General features: G+C 45.1%; 1 protein-coding gene across 2 annotated transcripts in view; it reads left to right on the forward strand.

The window, feature by feature from the left end:
• Positions 1-8,603: 8,603 nt before the first annotated feature.
• Positions 8,604-15,220, forward strand: part of NSMF (NMDA receptor synaptonuclear signaling and neuronal migration factor) — a 51,287-nt gene continuing 44,670 nt past the window's right edge. The window contains exon 1 of one of the 2 annotated variants that reach the window (XM_088664847.1): positions 8,604-8,965. In XM_088664847.1, coding sequence (XP_088520973.1) covers positions 8,895-8,965 — 71 coding nt within the window. In that variant the 5' untranslated portion in view covers positions 8,604-8,894. The remainder of the gene's footprint in view (positions 8,966-15,220) is intronic. The other variant, XM_088664848.1, reaches the window with a different exon arrangement.

Consider the following 15,220-nt stretch of genomic DNA (forward strand, 5'->3'; position numbering starts at 1 on the left):
GTGAGCGAAATCTATCCATATTCAGAGACTGTGCCAGTGTCCCAACTCATCCATCTGTTTCTTTAGGGTGGGAATAAATGTCACATTTGAATTCCATCTCCCCATTGCCTACACACTGATAATCTCTGAAGTACCATATTCCTTGTGAAAACACGCACATACTCACATACACAATGTTCCCCTGCTGTTCAGCATTTGAAGACTTCCGGTTTCGTCAAGCTGCACCATAGAAGCGTTTCATCCCACGCAAGACACCACACAACCTTGCTATGCTGCCTATGAGCGTGTAACATCATGCACCTGTAAGCATATCTTCATGAGGACCAGAAACCTGTTTAAATCTAAATACACATGAACATAAACACAGTTCAGAAAACTGATCTCTTCCTCCATCCACCATTGCCTTATATAGTCTAAAGCAGGGGTAGACCAAGGGGGTGTCCTCTATATGTTGCTGGACTGTAGTTCTCATCATCCCTCATGCCAGCTGGGGCTGTTGAGATCTGTAGTCCAGCAACACCTGGGGGGCACCCCTCCCCTAAACTAATAAATTCACTGCAGGTGTGATGAGCTTGTGGCCTTCCAGATGTTGCTAAACTTCAACGCCCATCGGCCATTGGCCATGCTTGCTAGGGCTGATGGGAGTTGTGGTTCAACAACATCTGGAGGCACCTCTTCATTTTAACTTATTTGGCTTTCCTCTTCTACCATTTCTAATAATCAAAGATGTCAACGTGAGAGATTCCTGGAGGATGTTGTTATTTATTTATTTAAAAATTGTTATTTATTTTTTATTTATTTAAATAAATTTTTGTTTATTTTATTTATTTAAATAAATTTTTGTTTATTTTATTTATTTAAATAAATTTTTATTTATTTTATTTATTTAAATAAATTTTTATTTAAATAATTTTTTATTTTTTTATTTATTTAAATAAATTTTTATTTTTTATTTATTTAAATAAATTTTTATTTTTTATTTATTTAAATAAATTTTTATTTTTTATTTATTTAAATAAATTTTTATTTATTTAAAAAAATGTTATTTATTTTTCTAAATAAAAAAAAATTCAGGTTTGCTGGTATCTTTTTGCTGCCTCCCAACACTATGCAGTTAATAATTTTGCTGCAGTCATTACATTTTAAAATGATTCCCACGTCCTCTTGTCTTAATATATCCTCGAGGAGATCCATCAAAACAATGCTGGCATCCAGTGCCCATTATCCTTTTAATTTCATTGGAAGGTTTATTAATGTTGCTGGCAATAAAAAAGCCAGCTTATGTCAGGGCTCAGTGACCTCCTCTTTCCTTGTCTTTCAAGCTGATTGAACCCAATATGAGCAGCCAAAGCAGGGGTGGGGAACCTTATCCATCCCGAGCGGCCACGTTCCCTTCTGGGGGCCACATGCCAAGGGTGGGTGGGACTAGAAGCAAAAGTGGACAGAGCAACAAATGCAGATTTTACCTTTTTTCGATAGGCTGCTTTAAGAAAAAACACGCACACACAAAAAGTGTGTGGCAAGTGAAGGACAAGTCCCAGCCAGGCCCGAAACACTAAAGGAAAGTGCAAAGCAAGACTGGTGAGATGTGTGGTCTGGGGAGGGGCCTGAGAACCAGACAGAGAGACCCGAAGGGCTACATTTGGCCTCCAGGCCTGAGGTGTTACCCATCCCTGTGCTAGACCAAGTACAAAATAACCCATCTGCAGCGCCACAAATCCAACTCAATGGTGTAACTGTTGGAAAATGTTGATCGCTTCTCCTACCTAGGCAGTTATCTTTCCACAAGGGCCAACATTGATGCCGAAATCCAGCATCACCTGAGCTCTGTGAGTGCAGCTTTCTCCCAATTGAAGTGAAGAGTGAGGACCAGCACATTCGCAGGGAAACCAAAATGCTTGTTTACAAAGCTATTGTACTGCCCAACCTTTCTATATGCTTGTGAAACGTAAACGCCATCTCCAACTCCTTGAAAGATTCCACCAACGGTGTCTCCGAAAATTTTTACACAGCACTTGGGAAGACAGGCAAACTAATATCAGCGTACTGGAAGAAGCAAAGATCACCAGTGTTGAAGCAATTATTCTTCAACATAAACTTCGTTGGACAGGTCATGTTGTGTGGATGCCTGATGATTGTATTCCAAAGCAACTACTCTATTCCGAACTTAAAAATGGAAAGCGTAATGCTAGTGGTCAACAAAAAAGGTTTAAAGACTGTCTCATCAAGGCAAATCTAAAAAAAAGTAGTATAAACACTGACAACTGGGAAACACAGGCCTGCGAGCGCTCCAGTTGGAGAACAGCCTTTACCAAAGATGTCATGGGCTTTGAAGACACTCGATCTCAGGACGCAAGGGAGAAACGTGCTAAGAGGAAGGCACGCTTGGCAAATCCACACCGTGAAGCTGGTGGAACAAAGAATGCGAAGTTTCCCTTTTGTACAGTAGGATAGTTTCTACAGACACGACGCACATATCTCTGTCCTCTATCCAGGCAAGCGAGAAGCGTTCTTATCAGAGCTCAGGGACACATTCCAGGTATGCGAAACCACTCAGAGAGAGTGCATGGCAAGGCTTATAACCACTGTAATATGGCGACAACTCTGACGAAAACATAACTTTGCTTTTCTATTGTGACCCCCGTTTGCAAGGGGTTTCTCTCCCCCTCCTCCTCTTCCTCCTTCCCGGCCCCGCCTCCCTCTAATCCTCTGAAAGAATGAGATCAAGTTAATTGCTCCGTTGGCCGTTCTCCCCTGGAGAGCAGAAGCGAAGCTTGGAAACCGTGAAAGAGTGCAAGTGAGAAGAAATATAAGGAACGTCAGACAGGAGGAGGGGCTGGTACTCTCCCAGGCCATCCTGCCAATTTTAGAGGGCGAGAGATGGATGTTTACGTTCTTGTCCAGAAGAGGAGTAAGCATCTGTTGTTGTTGTTTAGTCGTGTCCGACTCTTCGTGACCCCATGGACCAGAGCACGCCAGGCACTCCTGTCTTCGGTAAGAAGTAGGGTTGTCAACTGGCCAGAAAAACAATGTGGCTCGAGGTGCTTTGCCTTCGACACCAGCTCAATGGGCAAAAAAGTCAGTGCCTGGAGCCTGGAGCTCCAACATCTGGTTTAAGGTTCAAGCTCTATCACGTAGGACTTGTGTGGGCACATCACTGTCTGCCAGACCTTGCTCCCCAATCTGCAAAATGGGTATATAATGGAGTCCTGTTTTGTGTGGGCTGAGAACAGAGACTCCCGCGCGCGATAAATTGGGTGAGCAAGGTTCCTTTGGCTTTTAAAAACAAAGAAATCAAAGCTTGTGCAAGGGGCAGAAATTCATTAGGGGAAGCTTTTGCAGGTAGAAGCCTTTGCCCTTTGAATTTCTGCAGATCATGCCATGGTAAGGTTAAAGGCACGGGGGCTTTTTGTGAAAACGGTGGCAGTAATTGGAGCCTACCTTTCATTATCCTAGCATAGAAGATCCAAATGGCTTTGAGTGGAGAGCGGGATGTCCAGGTGGCAGAATCCACGAGGTTCTGTCCACGAGGCTGTGTCACATTGAACCTGTTCTGCCTTGGCCCCGCCCTCTGATCCCACCCCCCGGTTTTTGAAACCAGCAACCAGACCTTGTGAGTCCACTCGCTCCCCTTGGCCCATCTCCCTGTATCATCGCTGTTCTCTTCCCCCAACGCCGAAACAACCCAGAAAATCACAACATGCAGAGTAAACAGACGCACATTTCCCTGATTGGCATAATTCCCTCCCAATTATGCTATTTGGGTGTTTGCTAATGAGTGGGTTTTGGAGCACAGCCGCGTCTCAGCCCCTGATTGATCGATCGTGCCGCCTCGCTGGGAACGGGGGGAGGGGGGTCGTCTTGGGGAAACATCTGCTCAGGGGGCGTGAAGCCTGATCAGCGGGCGGGAATCTATTTGTCTGAAAACTTCGGCTGTGACTGTCACTGGCAGGTAGCAATGCGGGAGCCCTGGCGGTTGTCGTCGTCCCGGATAAACGGTTCAAAGAAACAAACCCCCCCCCCCTTGCATCCACTTTGCTGAATTTTAAGTGGGCCGAATCTGGTCCATAGGAACCAACTCCTAGCGGCCGAAGGGACCTCGCTGGGACTCCCCAAAGTTGATAAGCATTGCCGTTCAAATTACCTCATCTCACCTCCCCCTTTATTTAAGGTCCCCTGAACTGGTCAGTGCTTACAATTAAGAGAAAACAAGCATAAAAACTAAGAGGCAATAACTGGGAAAATAATAAAACGTAAGATGTAATTTTGGAAAATATGGAATAAAAATGATAATGCAATAACATTTAGATAAAAGAATACAAAATTAAGGTAGGACAAAACAAGCAGGAGAAACTGATATTTAAAGAACCAGAAGAGGAAGTTGAGGGAAGTCAAGGGAGGAGTGGGGGGGGCGGAGATTGGGACTTGCATATGTTTTGTTTTTTTCTGTGATAATGATTAATGTGTTGAATTCAAAATGTAAAACTTAATAAAAATTATTATTATTATTACTTTTTAAAAAGCCAGCTTGGGGTTAGATCCCCCCTAAAAACAATTTGGGATTGTTTCCCCCCCCCAAAAAAAGCTATGGGTTCACCATGTTTAAACAATAATTTATTTGACTTACGTTCAGACCCTATATCTATATTTAGGGTCTGAATGTATGTCAAAAGATTAATTATAAATGTGGTATCAGACTGGGAAATTTGTATAGAAAGATCTTCTTTTTTCCATTTAATGTGCAATTGCTGAACCAGATATAAATTGTAATATGAGGACAATGCTGTTATCGGGGATGCAACACCTCAGCTCAGAGGCCTGCACTGATTGCTGATTTGCTACTGGGCCAAGTTCAAGGTGTTACTGTTAGAATACTGTTAGAACAGCTTGGGACCAGTTAACCAGAGAGATTGCCTTTCCCCACATGTGCCCACTCAACTGCTTTGCCCTGTAGAATTGGCCCTATATACAGGTGCCACCACATAATACCTGTTCCACATTTGTAAGAAATCGATAGGTGGCAGCACCTATTGGCAATCAGGCAGGTGCCTCACTGTTACTCGTTTTGGAGCCTGCATAAAACATTTTTGTTTAGACGAAGCTACCCAGATATGTAGAATGCTTTAATTTTTGTTTAGCTTATCACTGATTCTAATTATTATTTGACTGTTATAAACTGCTTTTTAAAAAATGGGTTTTTTACAGGTGGTCTCTCTTTTCATAAACTGCTTTAAGGGTTTGTTTGTTATTTACAGACAAGCAGTATGAAATAAATAAATAATATGATTAGTAAATAACATGTATGATAAAATTAACTTTAAAAATATTTTATCTATTTTTGCATCTATCTATATATTAGCAAGTACCCTTCCTGTTAGAACCTAAAAATAAAAATAATTTTTGGAGCCATTAATGGAAGTGCAAGAACTCAGAAACCAATTGTTCTGTGTTTGTTTGTTGGGAAACTAAAATATCCTGCACTGGTCATTCTGTATGAAAGTAAAGGTAGGTGTGTTTGGTTTTCTTTTTTTATAATATTCTTTATTAATTTTTTACATATATATATATATATATATATATATATATATATATATATATATTCCATAAATCATTTAACATTCATTTCTTAAACAATATTTTTGGACTTCCATCAACCACGTCTCAAGATTTCCAAACTTTTTTTTTAATTTCACCTTGTATTCCTTATTTCACTGTTTGGTTTTATTTGGGGCTCACCCTCTTTGCACAAAGGGGAGGCTCCAAATCATATCTCCTCTGACTGTCTTGGACACTTCCCATGGGATTTTTTCTTTAGCTCTGATGTGCACCCAAGATGTTTTAGCTGGGAAAATGTGAAGACTGTGAAAATGTGGCATGCAAAAGGGACAACTGTGTGTGCTGCACACAATTGACTGCGTGACGTGCTGCTGCTCCCTTGATTCATCAGTTTATTGGCCTGCTTAGAGATATGTTGATTTCTATTTATGACAGGGATCATAGAATTGTAGAGTTGGAAGGGATATCAAGGGTTCTCTAGTACAACGTTTCTCAACCACTGTTCCGCGGCACACTAGTGTGCCGCGAGACGCTGGCTGGTGTGCCGCGACGTGCGGCGACGAGAAGGGCGAATTGCATTGTCACGTGCCTGGCAGCCGCCAATATCCAGCACCGACCCGCCGGAAAGCAATATTTCTCCTCCTCTTTCCCAAAGCTCAGTGCAAACGACTGGAGGGTGGTTTTAGTCATAATTATATAGTCAATATAGGGCGGCACAGAGTTAATTTTTTAAACTTTTTTAATGGTGGTGTGCCTCATGATTTTTTTCATGGAACAAGTGTGCCGTGGCCCAAAAAAGGTTGAGAAACACTGCTCTAGTACAACCCCCTGCAATGCAGGGATCTCAAGTAAAGCATCTACGACAGGTGGCCATCCAATCTCTAATTAAAAACCTCCAAGGTCCATTCCACTGCCAAACAGCTCTTACAGCCAGAAAGTTCTTCCTGGTGTTTAGTCATAATCTAATTTGTTGTAACTTAAAGCCATTGGTTTGAGTCCTACTGTCCCAAGCAGGAGATAACAAGCTTGCTCCATCTTCCATGGGACAGCCCTTCAGATATAGTCGAAGATGGCTATCACATCTCTTTTCCAGGCTAAACATACTGAACTCCCTCAATCTCTCTTCTTAAGGCGTGGTTTCCATACCCTTGGGAATCTTGGCTGCTCTCCTCTGCACATGTTCCAGCTTATCTAGTTGCAAGTTTGGGGAAGGAGTGGGCAGGAGCCAAAAGTTCATGGGGTAAAGTGTACCGTGGAGGAAGAGACTGGTGGGCACATTTCTCCTTTTCCAGGGAGATTACAGGTAAACGGCCCACAATGAGTGAAACAGGGAGCCCTTATCCCTCCAGACTTATCCCCTTAGGACTGGTTGGGTGGAAGGTAGAGTGGTGACACTGAGACTAAGGAGGAAGAAGGAGGAGACTGCCAGGGCGATCTACACGGAACAGTTTTAAGTAAGAAGGCAGACGGAGCTGGCTGAAAGCATTCTGAGCTTGGTGGGGCAGTGCCCCACTTGCCCAAATGGATCATCCTCCACCCTGTCTAACTTCATCAGCTTTGAGCAAATCAGGACAAGCGCTCCACAGAGAGGTTGTCTGGAAGGCCCGCCAAATTACCTGCAGCTGGGGTGGGGTGGGGTGGTGGTGGATATTGGTGAGCATATGGCTTTGAAACAAATAAGACTCCCTGGAGGAGTGTGTGTGTTTGAATAAGACAGCAGGCTGTTTCGTTCTGTGAGGAAACACAGCACGCGAGAAGGTGATCAGAGGGTGAATAATTTATTTTTGCGTGAGAATAAAATGGAGAGACCTGACCTTCACACCCTTCTGTTTCTATCCAGTGGTTTAATCCTTTTACGGAGGTCATGAAACTGTCCTGGGGCTGCTGCACTTCAGGCTGTGAGTGGGGGCTCATATGAGGGGATGCATCCTCTTCTCCAAATACAAACGCGCCTCCCTGCAACTAGAAAAGCAGCAGAATGCTGTACAGTTAAAGAGGCTTGCTAATCTGCACTAACAGCCATACTTCACATTTTCATATAATGTTTTAAGAGTATTCAAACCACATACTTGGTGATGCAACCAATAAGCTTATAAGCAAGTCTTTGTATGTGCAATCCATTAGGGGGGTGTCTATGTTCCTGTAGTAAGAGAATTCTTTGTCCCCCCATAAATCGCACAAATTGGATGACTTTGCAGAATGTCAATGCTTTCTCTTAATTGCATAACTTAGACTGGTTTTGCTAGCATAATTGGGAAGGGAGAAGGAGCCAGGAGTCTTATTCAGCCATATTGCTTTCAGATATATATTTGCAGCCTTAAGGACTGGAACTTTGTCCCTGAGATTTTTCAGACTGACGAAGTAGTCCCCCTATCCTGTGACTTTTTTCTTCCGCAGCGGTGAAGAATCAAGGCTTAGTTTATCCCACCCCCGCCGCCCCTTGCTGCATCATCTGATAAGGTGGCAAGAGGATACCTAAGATTTATGGTAGCCCACAGTTTAATGAAGTGGAGCAGATAGTGTCAAAGCCAAGCCAGTTCCTGTTGCTGGCAGTTCTGAAGAAAGAACGGAAAGAACGACCCTTTGTATGCTCACAGGGGTACTATTTCATGTATAAATACTTTTCGTGCAGCCTAGGGTGATGAGTCTAGGACCTTCTGCATGCAAAGCAGATGTTCTACCACTGAGCTACGATGCTAGTTCAGTGCTTCGATGTAATCAGTGAGGGCGCATATCTAAGAGACGGCATTGTCCTTTGCACAGGACCAGAGTCGTTGTAGCTTTATTTAATTCAATCATGCATGTCCTCAGGAGCACCGCGACTGCCTTGCCGCCAACGCACCCAGCCGGCTCGGAGCTTCCGCGTTGAGCCAGGATCCTCGGATTCCAAGATCACTTGGCCGCCTCCTGTGAGGGTGGTTCCAGGGCACTCTGCACATCCTCAGAAGCACTCCACCGATCCTACTGCCGGCGCTTTCCCTCCCCGCCCCAGAGCCTCCCCAAATATAGGCATGGCCCAGCCTGGGCTTCCTGCACCCCGCCCCGTCAGGTCTCTCCTGTGGCGCCCCAGCCGCAGTCAATGAGCAGCCGCGATGCGCGCCGAGGGGCGGCTAGTCGCGGCGGCGGCTCCTCCTCCGGCTCCTCCTCCTCCAGCGACACTCGCAGGGGTCTGCCTGGGAGGGGTAAGAGGAGGCGGACTCCGCTCGGCCCGCCGAGGCAGCAGCAGCCGAGATCTCAGCCTGTCCCCAGAGTTGGGGGTGGGGGTCGGCATGGGCGGTGGTGGCAGCGGCAGTGACGGCTCCGCGCGGCAGTGGCGGCGATGAGCTTCGAGGAGGACGATGGGCACGGCCGTCTCCAAACGCCGCTCGCTCCGCAACGAGGCCGTGGCGTCGGTGGCGGCCAAAGTCAGGTGAATCCGAGCTCGGGTTCTTTTTGGGGGGGGAAAGGAGGGGGCGAGATCGGGATGCAAAGCGAAGGAACAACCTAGCCCTAAAGAAAGAAACCTAGCGGGGCGAAAAAAAGGAGAGCTGCGGGCGCAATGATGGTGATGGTCGACGAGGGAGGGGGGGGCGAGGGGGTCATCTCTTTCTCTCCGACCCCCGTTACTCCAGCGAGAGATTGAATCCTGCACAGGAATCCTGCACCCACGAGTTGGGGTCGTGGGTGCAAAAAGCAAGGAGTGTGCAATAGGAGTGAGCATGGGGGATTTGATATAGTCTCTCCGCGTCCTGCTATGGATGAGCATTTATGGAAAGGGAGGTTTGGGGTAAGGGGGCAAAAAGAAACACACCGGGCGCGTGTCTGTGCAAGTACCAAGAGACCAGGTTGGAAGGGGCGCGCGCATGGGATCGTGCAAGGGCTGGGAAAGAAGAGCGAGCATGCATGCAAGGGAGACGTGCGTGTTTCCAGAGGAGCACGGCGGTGTCTTGTTCCGCGCTCGGAGGAGCTCGTCCGCCTCTGATTGACGTCAGAGGCTGGGGAGGGGGAGGGTGCACAGTGGGGAGGGGGTCTGCCACAAACCCGGATTGTGTACTGTATTTCCCTTCTGACTGCTGGCTCGTATCGGGCTTTGGAGTATGCTGGACCGGAACGATGCGCTCCTTCAATGCTCCTACCCATCGCTGTACGGATTTTGTCAGAGAGCGGCAGGCCTGGTGTTCTGTCCCCTGCTACACACCTAGGGGAGAGGGCTCTGGAACATTTCAGCTGTTCTCTCCAACAAAACTCCCCACCACCACCACCAAATTGTGTGGTCTCAGATGAAGTAAAAGCATCACCATGTGCCAAGTTTTCACACAGAGAGAAACACACACACCTCTTGGCTCTAGCACTTTTCCTTCCGGCAGTGCAGAGAGCCTATCCCTGGTGTGCTGCATCTTCTCAGCCTGCCAAAAGTGTCTGCTGTTGAGCGTGGAGGGTAGGAGGACAGCGCTGCTGCTGCTGCTGAACCCCCGCCTTTAGTCTCCCACCATGCTAGTGAGCCAGAAGTGTTAACTCTGTATTTTTAGTCCGGCTGGCGCTGGGTTGAAATAGCAGATGACGTGAGGTGCGAAGTGTTTTGGCATGCTGCCCAGCCGTGGACCACTTTTCCTTTTTCTTTTGGCAAAGGCTCAAAGAGCCCACGGCTGCCCTGGTGAACTTCCAAGCTCTGGGAATGCAGCAATGATGGGGGCGGGGGGGGCGCGGCGGCGGCGGCAAGCTGCCTGCCTGCCTGCTTGCGCAGTGGTGACTTTGCCTCCGCAGCTGTTTAACTTCTTAGCCTTGGAGGATGCTCCCTGCTTGTCTTGGACGATCCCTCTCTGGTTGCAGCGTGCTGACCAAGAAAAGTGAGCCTTTGGGGAGAGGCCTCGTCACATTGTTGTGTTTTGCCCCTAACGTGTTCCTTTTCCTTAGCGCCAGATGAAGGGGTATAGGCGGCTTTTATTTTCTACTGGCGACACAAAACCAAGGAGAATTGCAAGCATCACACAGAGGATGTTTAAAATGTAGTGACGCCTTCAGACTGCCGGTATTTGTGGGAGGGATCCCAGCAGGTATACCGGAAGTTTAGGTTTGTGCATTTAAAATGCTATTAAGCGGTCTTCTACCCTAGTGCAACAAATTCACTTAAAAGAAACCACAGACTTTTGGTTTTTTGGAAGGTGAATGTGAAGTGCATTGAAAAGTGTGAAGTGAACAAATGACATCCCATGTGCAAAGTGGGACAAATGCTCAATGGGACAAATACTCAATAAACAGGTTCCCTGGAGATGCCCTAACTCCCTACTGTTAATTTAACCTTACTGAAAATTTGAAATTATTTCCCCTTTAAACTAAAAACCTAAACCACACACTTGTGCAAGAGACATTTAGTGTGGTTAATTTTCATTGCCATCCTTTTACAGAATGAGGTGACCTGGGGGAAAGGATAAGCAGCAGGTTCTGATTGTGGGGGAAGGACCTCTTTGGGAACGGAAGGAAGAACCCATGAGACAGACTTTCCAGAAGACTGGGCAGAACTCTTATTCATGAGCAGGGTTCGCAAACGGAGGTGCATGGACCACTGGTGATCTACAATCACTGTGTCCCCGTTAAATATTCACATTGATTTCTTAATGTACTGTATATTCCAGTGTATAAGACGACTGGGCGTATAAGACGACCCCCAACTTTTCCAGTTAAAATATAGAGTTTGGGATATACTCACGGTATAAGAAATACGACCCGGCGTATAAGACGACCCCTGACTTTTGAGAAGATTTTCCTGGGTTAAAAAGTAGTCTTATACGCAGGAGTATTGCTTCATTTACCGGTATTTGTTTGTGAGTATTTGTTTTTGAGTATGAGTATTGCTTCATTTATTTCTTAGATTGTAGGACGAGAGAATACAATTAGAATTCTGTACAATGTGAATTGTATTTTGCCAATAATAATAATAATAATACTGAATTTATATACTGCCCTTCAACTGAAGATCACAAATGAAACAAATATACAAAAGAAAAGGAGCAATGATTTTAAAAAGAAAGAAATAATGCTGCATCTAGCACCAGCAAGTACTACAGAAATTGTAGTAAGTCATTAAGTGGTATTCGGGTTTTCAAGTTGTCTATGGGGGAAAAGAAGATTGGGAACCACTGGTCTAGAGGGTGGGTTGGATACTGTGGGAGCCTTTTTCCGACAGACTTCAGGGTTCCGAGCAAGGTGACCCTTGAGTTTCTGCCCATTTTCAAAATTCTAGGCTATTCTTTCTACATTAAGCTGTGAGATCAGATGCTGGTCATGAACAGGAATAACCTGACTCCAACCCACGAAGAGCAGGGATACTTAATTCATCAGCATGCTCTGAGGGCACCATTTTACTTTGAGCACAGGATTTGGTACAGGGGTATAAAATTGTCAAGCTACATAGAACCTTTGTTTGCATTCAGACCCAGTCCCCAGCCTTTGTTATTTTGGCAACAGTCTTGCAAAGATCTTAGGAGTGTTTACTTGAAATCTCAGGAGCTGAGGCAAAGGGTGTGTGTGTGTGTGTGTGTGTGTGTGTGTGTGTGTGGATCTCAGGGGTTTCCCCTCTTCTCTTTTAACAGGCAGAATAAATGGTTCCAAATTAGCAAATGTGTTAGATATTATAGATTCTCCCATTTCAGAATGACTCCTTTTTCTCAGTGCGGATTTGACCCGACCCTGCTCCTGAGATTAAGTGCTGCAAGCCTGCCCTAAGAACAATGAGGACTAGAATGCATGTTTGCTTAAGCATTGACACGTTACACTGTGTTTCCAAAAAGCACTGGTCCAGATTGCATAGCTGCAGACACAACTACAAGGCATTTTACTGAATCACTAAAATAAGGTAATTAAAAAAAACAACAACTGTAGGAGGCTTAGCTTGACTCAGGGAGAGAATGTACAGTTGCTGTTATTACCAGCGTTCATTAGGAATAAATTTAACACAAGACTATTTCGTAAAGCAAACATACCAACATGATTTTTTCCCCTGTGCCTTGGGAGGTGCCACAATTCCATGTGGTCTAGAAACATAGGTGATCAGGGGGTGCATGTATTAACAAGTGGATCTTTGTAGTTGGCTCCCCTGCATGCTCTTATTAGATTCCGTAAGTCTTTCAGCCAGCTCCATGTCCCAGAGGGATATTTGTGGGATATTTGCTGGCTTTATGAAACACTGCCTGATCTATAGATCTCAGCAGAGCTTTCCTGCTGAAAAATGGACAATAATTTTCTAACTTGGAGGCTGCCGATGCTGAAATTGTGAGGTGTGTATGAAGCTTTTGAGCTGCTGGGATAGCTCAATTGGTAGAGCACGAAACTTTTAATCTCAGGGTTGTGGGTTTACTAAAGACTCTGCTTTGTGTTGATGTCAAAAAAGCCCACCAACTCAGTGACAACAACAGTCCTTCAACGATTGAGTTGGGACATAAGGGTTTGGGCGGTCCCTGGGGTTCAGGGTTTTGTAAATTAACAGAAGGCCCTTGAACCTGGCTCAGGAGTCGATGGGCAGCCAGTGCAGCTGTTTTCACGATGGTGTCCCATGTTATCAGCCAGGTGTCCCCTCCAGCAGTCTGGCTGCCGCCTTCTGCACCAGCTGGAGCTTCCAAAACCAGGCCCAAGGGCAGCCCCACATAGAGCCCATTGCAGTAATCCAGCCTCAAGGTAACCAACTCATGGTCTGCAATGGTCAGTTTATCCTTGTCCAGAAATAGCCATAGCTTCACTTCTCCACCATTTCCTCATCAGTTTGCAATTAAACACACACACACACACACACACACACACACACTGAAGACATGGCAGCCGATTTCTCCTGATAGACCTGTTTGCGTTCCATTTTGCCTTATGTGCATTTTTGCAAAGCTATTTCCTCTAATATAATGTAGTATTGTACATGTTATTTTCCCTAATACTGTATATGCATTTTCAGGTGCATATTATGCTAGTATCTGTGTTTTTGTACATATGACTTGGCCAGAGAATTGCACTGGAAAATTCGGATAAGGGGTGAATTCTGAAGGGTGGCGTCTGTTTCAGTTCGCAAGCTGTTTCAGAAAGTTTTAATTAGGTAGGTTTGTATTTGAATGCAAACTGAATCAAATCTTTCTTATCTGATATACAGGGTTCTGGACCAGATGGGCCACTGGCCTGATCTAGCAGGCTCTTCTGAGGCTCTTATTAATATCTCTCCCATCCCTACCAGAGATAAATACATCTCTGCAGGTTGTTGGTATCTGAGATGCTCAAAACTGCAGCTCAAAGTCTCTGGGTTTCTTCCGAGAAGCTCTTAATTTCAGTCCCAGAGCACCTGACCCAGCTCTTCCCAAGATGGTTAATTAAGCTCTCTGCAACTTTCATTCTTGGCCTGGATCCTTGTAAACAACTGCAACACCCATTTCAACAGGGGGTGTCTCTGAACGCCATCCGTTAGTATAGCTTTCCTGCTGTTCTGTTCTGTTCTGGCTGGACCGGTTTAACTTTTTCTTTACATTCGCAACTGTACTGTCTGTCTTTAGAGCTGCAATAAAACTGTTTGACCTTTCCTGTAACCTTAACGGGTGAAGGATGGTGGGAGGAAATCTTACAAATACCACAAATGAAATAAATCTCCCATTGGTACACTGTGCTGTGCTGAACAAAGTGGTGGTGGAGACACTTCTCAGATTTATTTCCTGAAGACCTAAAATGAGGAGGGGCCAATGGGGCAAGGCCATAGCTCATTGGTAGAGCACCTGCTTTGCATGCAGAAGGTCCCAGGTTCAATCCCTAGCATCTCTAGGTAGGGCTGGAAAAATACACCCTGAATGAAAGAAACCCTGGAGCTGCCAGTCAGTGTAGACATTACAGAGCTGGATGGACCAAGCGCCTGGCTCAGCATGAGGCAACTTCTGATGTCTGTCTCTTCCTAGATTTACAAACTGCATATCTGAAGCATGTGAATAGGTGTGAGTAAACCTTGGCTCTGATTAAAATGTATCAAATTGGGGGGGGGGGATTCAGATCATTTTCAGACATGTCTCCTGCCCCTTACTGAAGGAATAGGTATGTAAGGTTGCAGAGAGAGAGCAGAGGATGGAAATATTTGGAGTTGCTGCTTCGGTCAGCTTTCCAAAGTTCTCAGATTTTTATTAAGGACAACAAAGAAAATTGATGTCTTGCAACTTTCTGCCCCAAGACAGATTTATCTCTTCTCTCCCACCTCCCACTCGAAACTGGAGCTACTGGAATTTTGAAAGTGTCTTCTAAAAAGTTCAATTTCCTTTCTATGAGCCACCGAAGACTGTGGCAACTAGTTAAGTGTTTGTGGTGATTGGTGTAAGCGTATGAGTCCCGAGGTCCCTGATCTGGAAATTTTGTTTTAAAATATTCTCAGTGGTGATCAGAAAATGGAAGGAGACAAGGGATAACAACAGAGAAATATACACAGATGCAGTTCTCCCAATTCAGACCTTTTATTTATTTAATCCGATGTGTACTTACTTCAGAGTAAGGACCATTGAACTAAGCAAAAATATAGGTTTGGGTGCCAGCTGTCTTGACAGTTGTGGATGTAAAAAAAGCTTTGGGTTTTTTTTAGTAGAATGAAAGCTAAAATGCTAGCCAGCAGCGTGAAGCAGTGGCTAAAAAGCCTAATGTGATCGTAGGCTGCAGCAGCAGAACTAGGATGCTCAGATTG

Source organism: Zootoca vivipara, chromosome Z2 (assembly GCF_965207765.1).
Source record: "Zootoca vivipara chromosome Z2, rZooViv2.hap1.1, whole genome shotgun sequence".
NCBI lineage: Eukaryota > Metazoa > Chordata > Lepidosauria > Squamata > Lacertidae > Zootoca > Zootoca vivipara.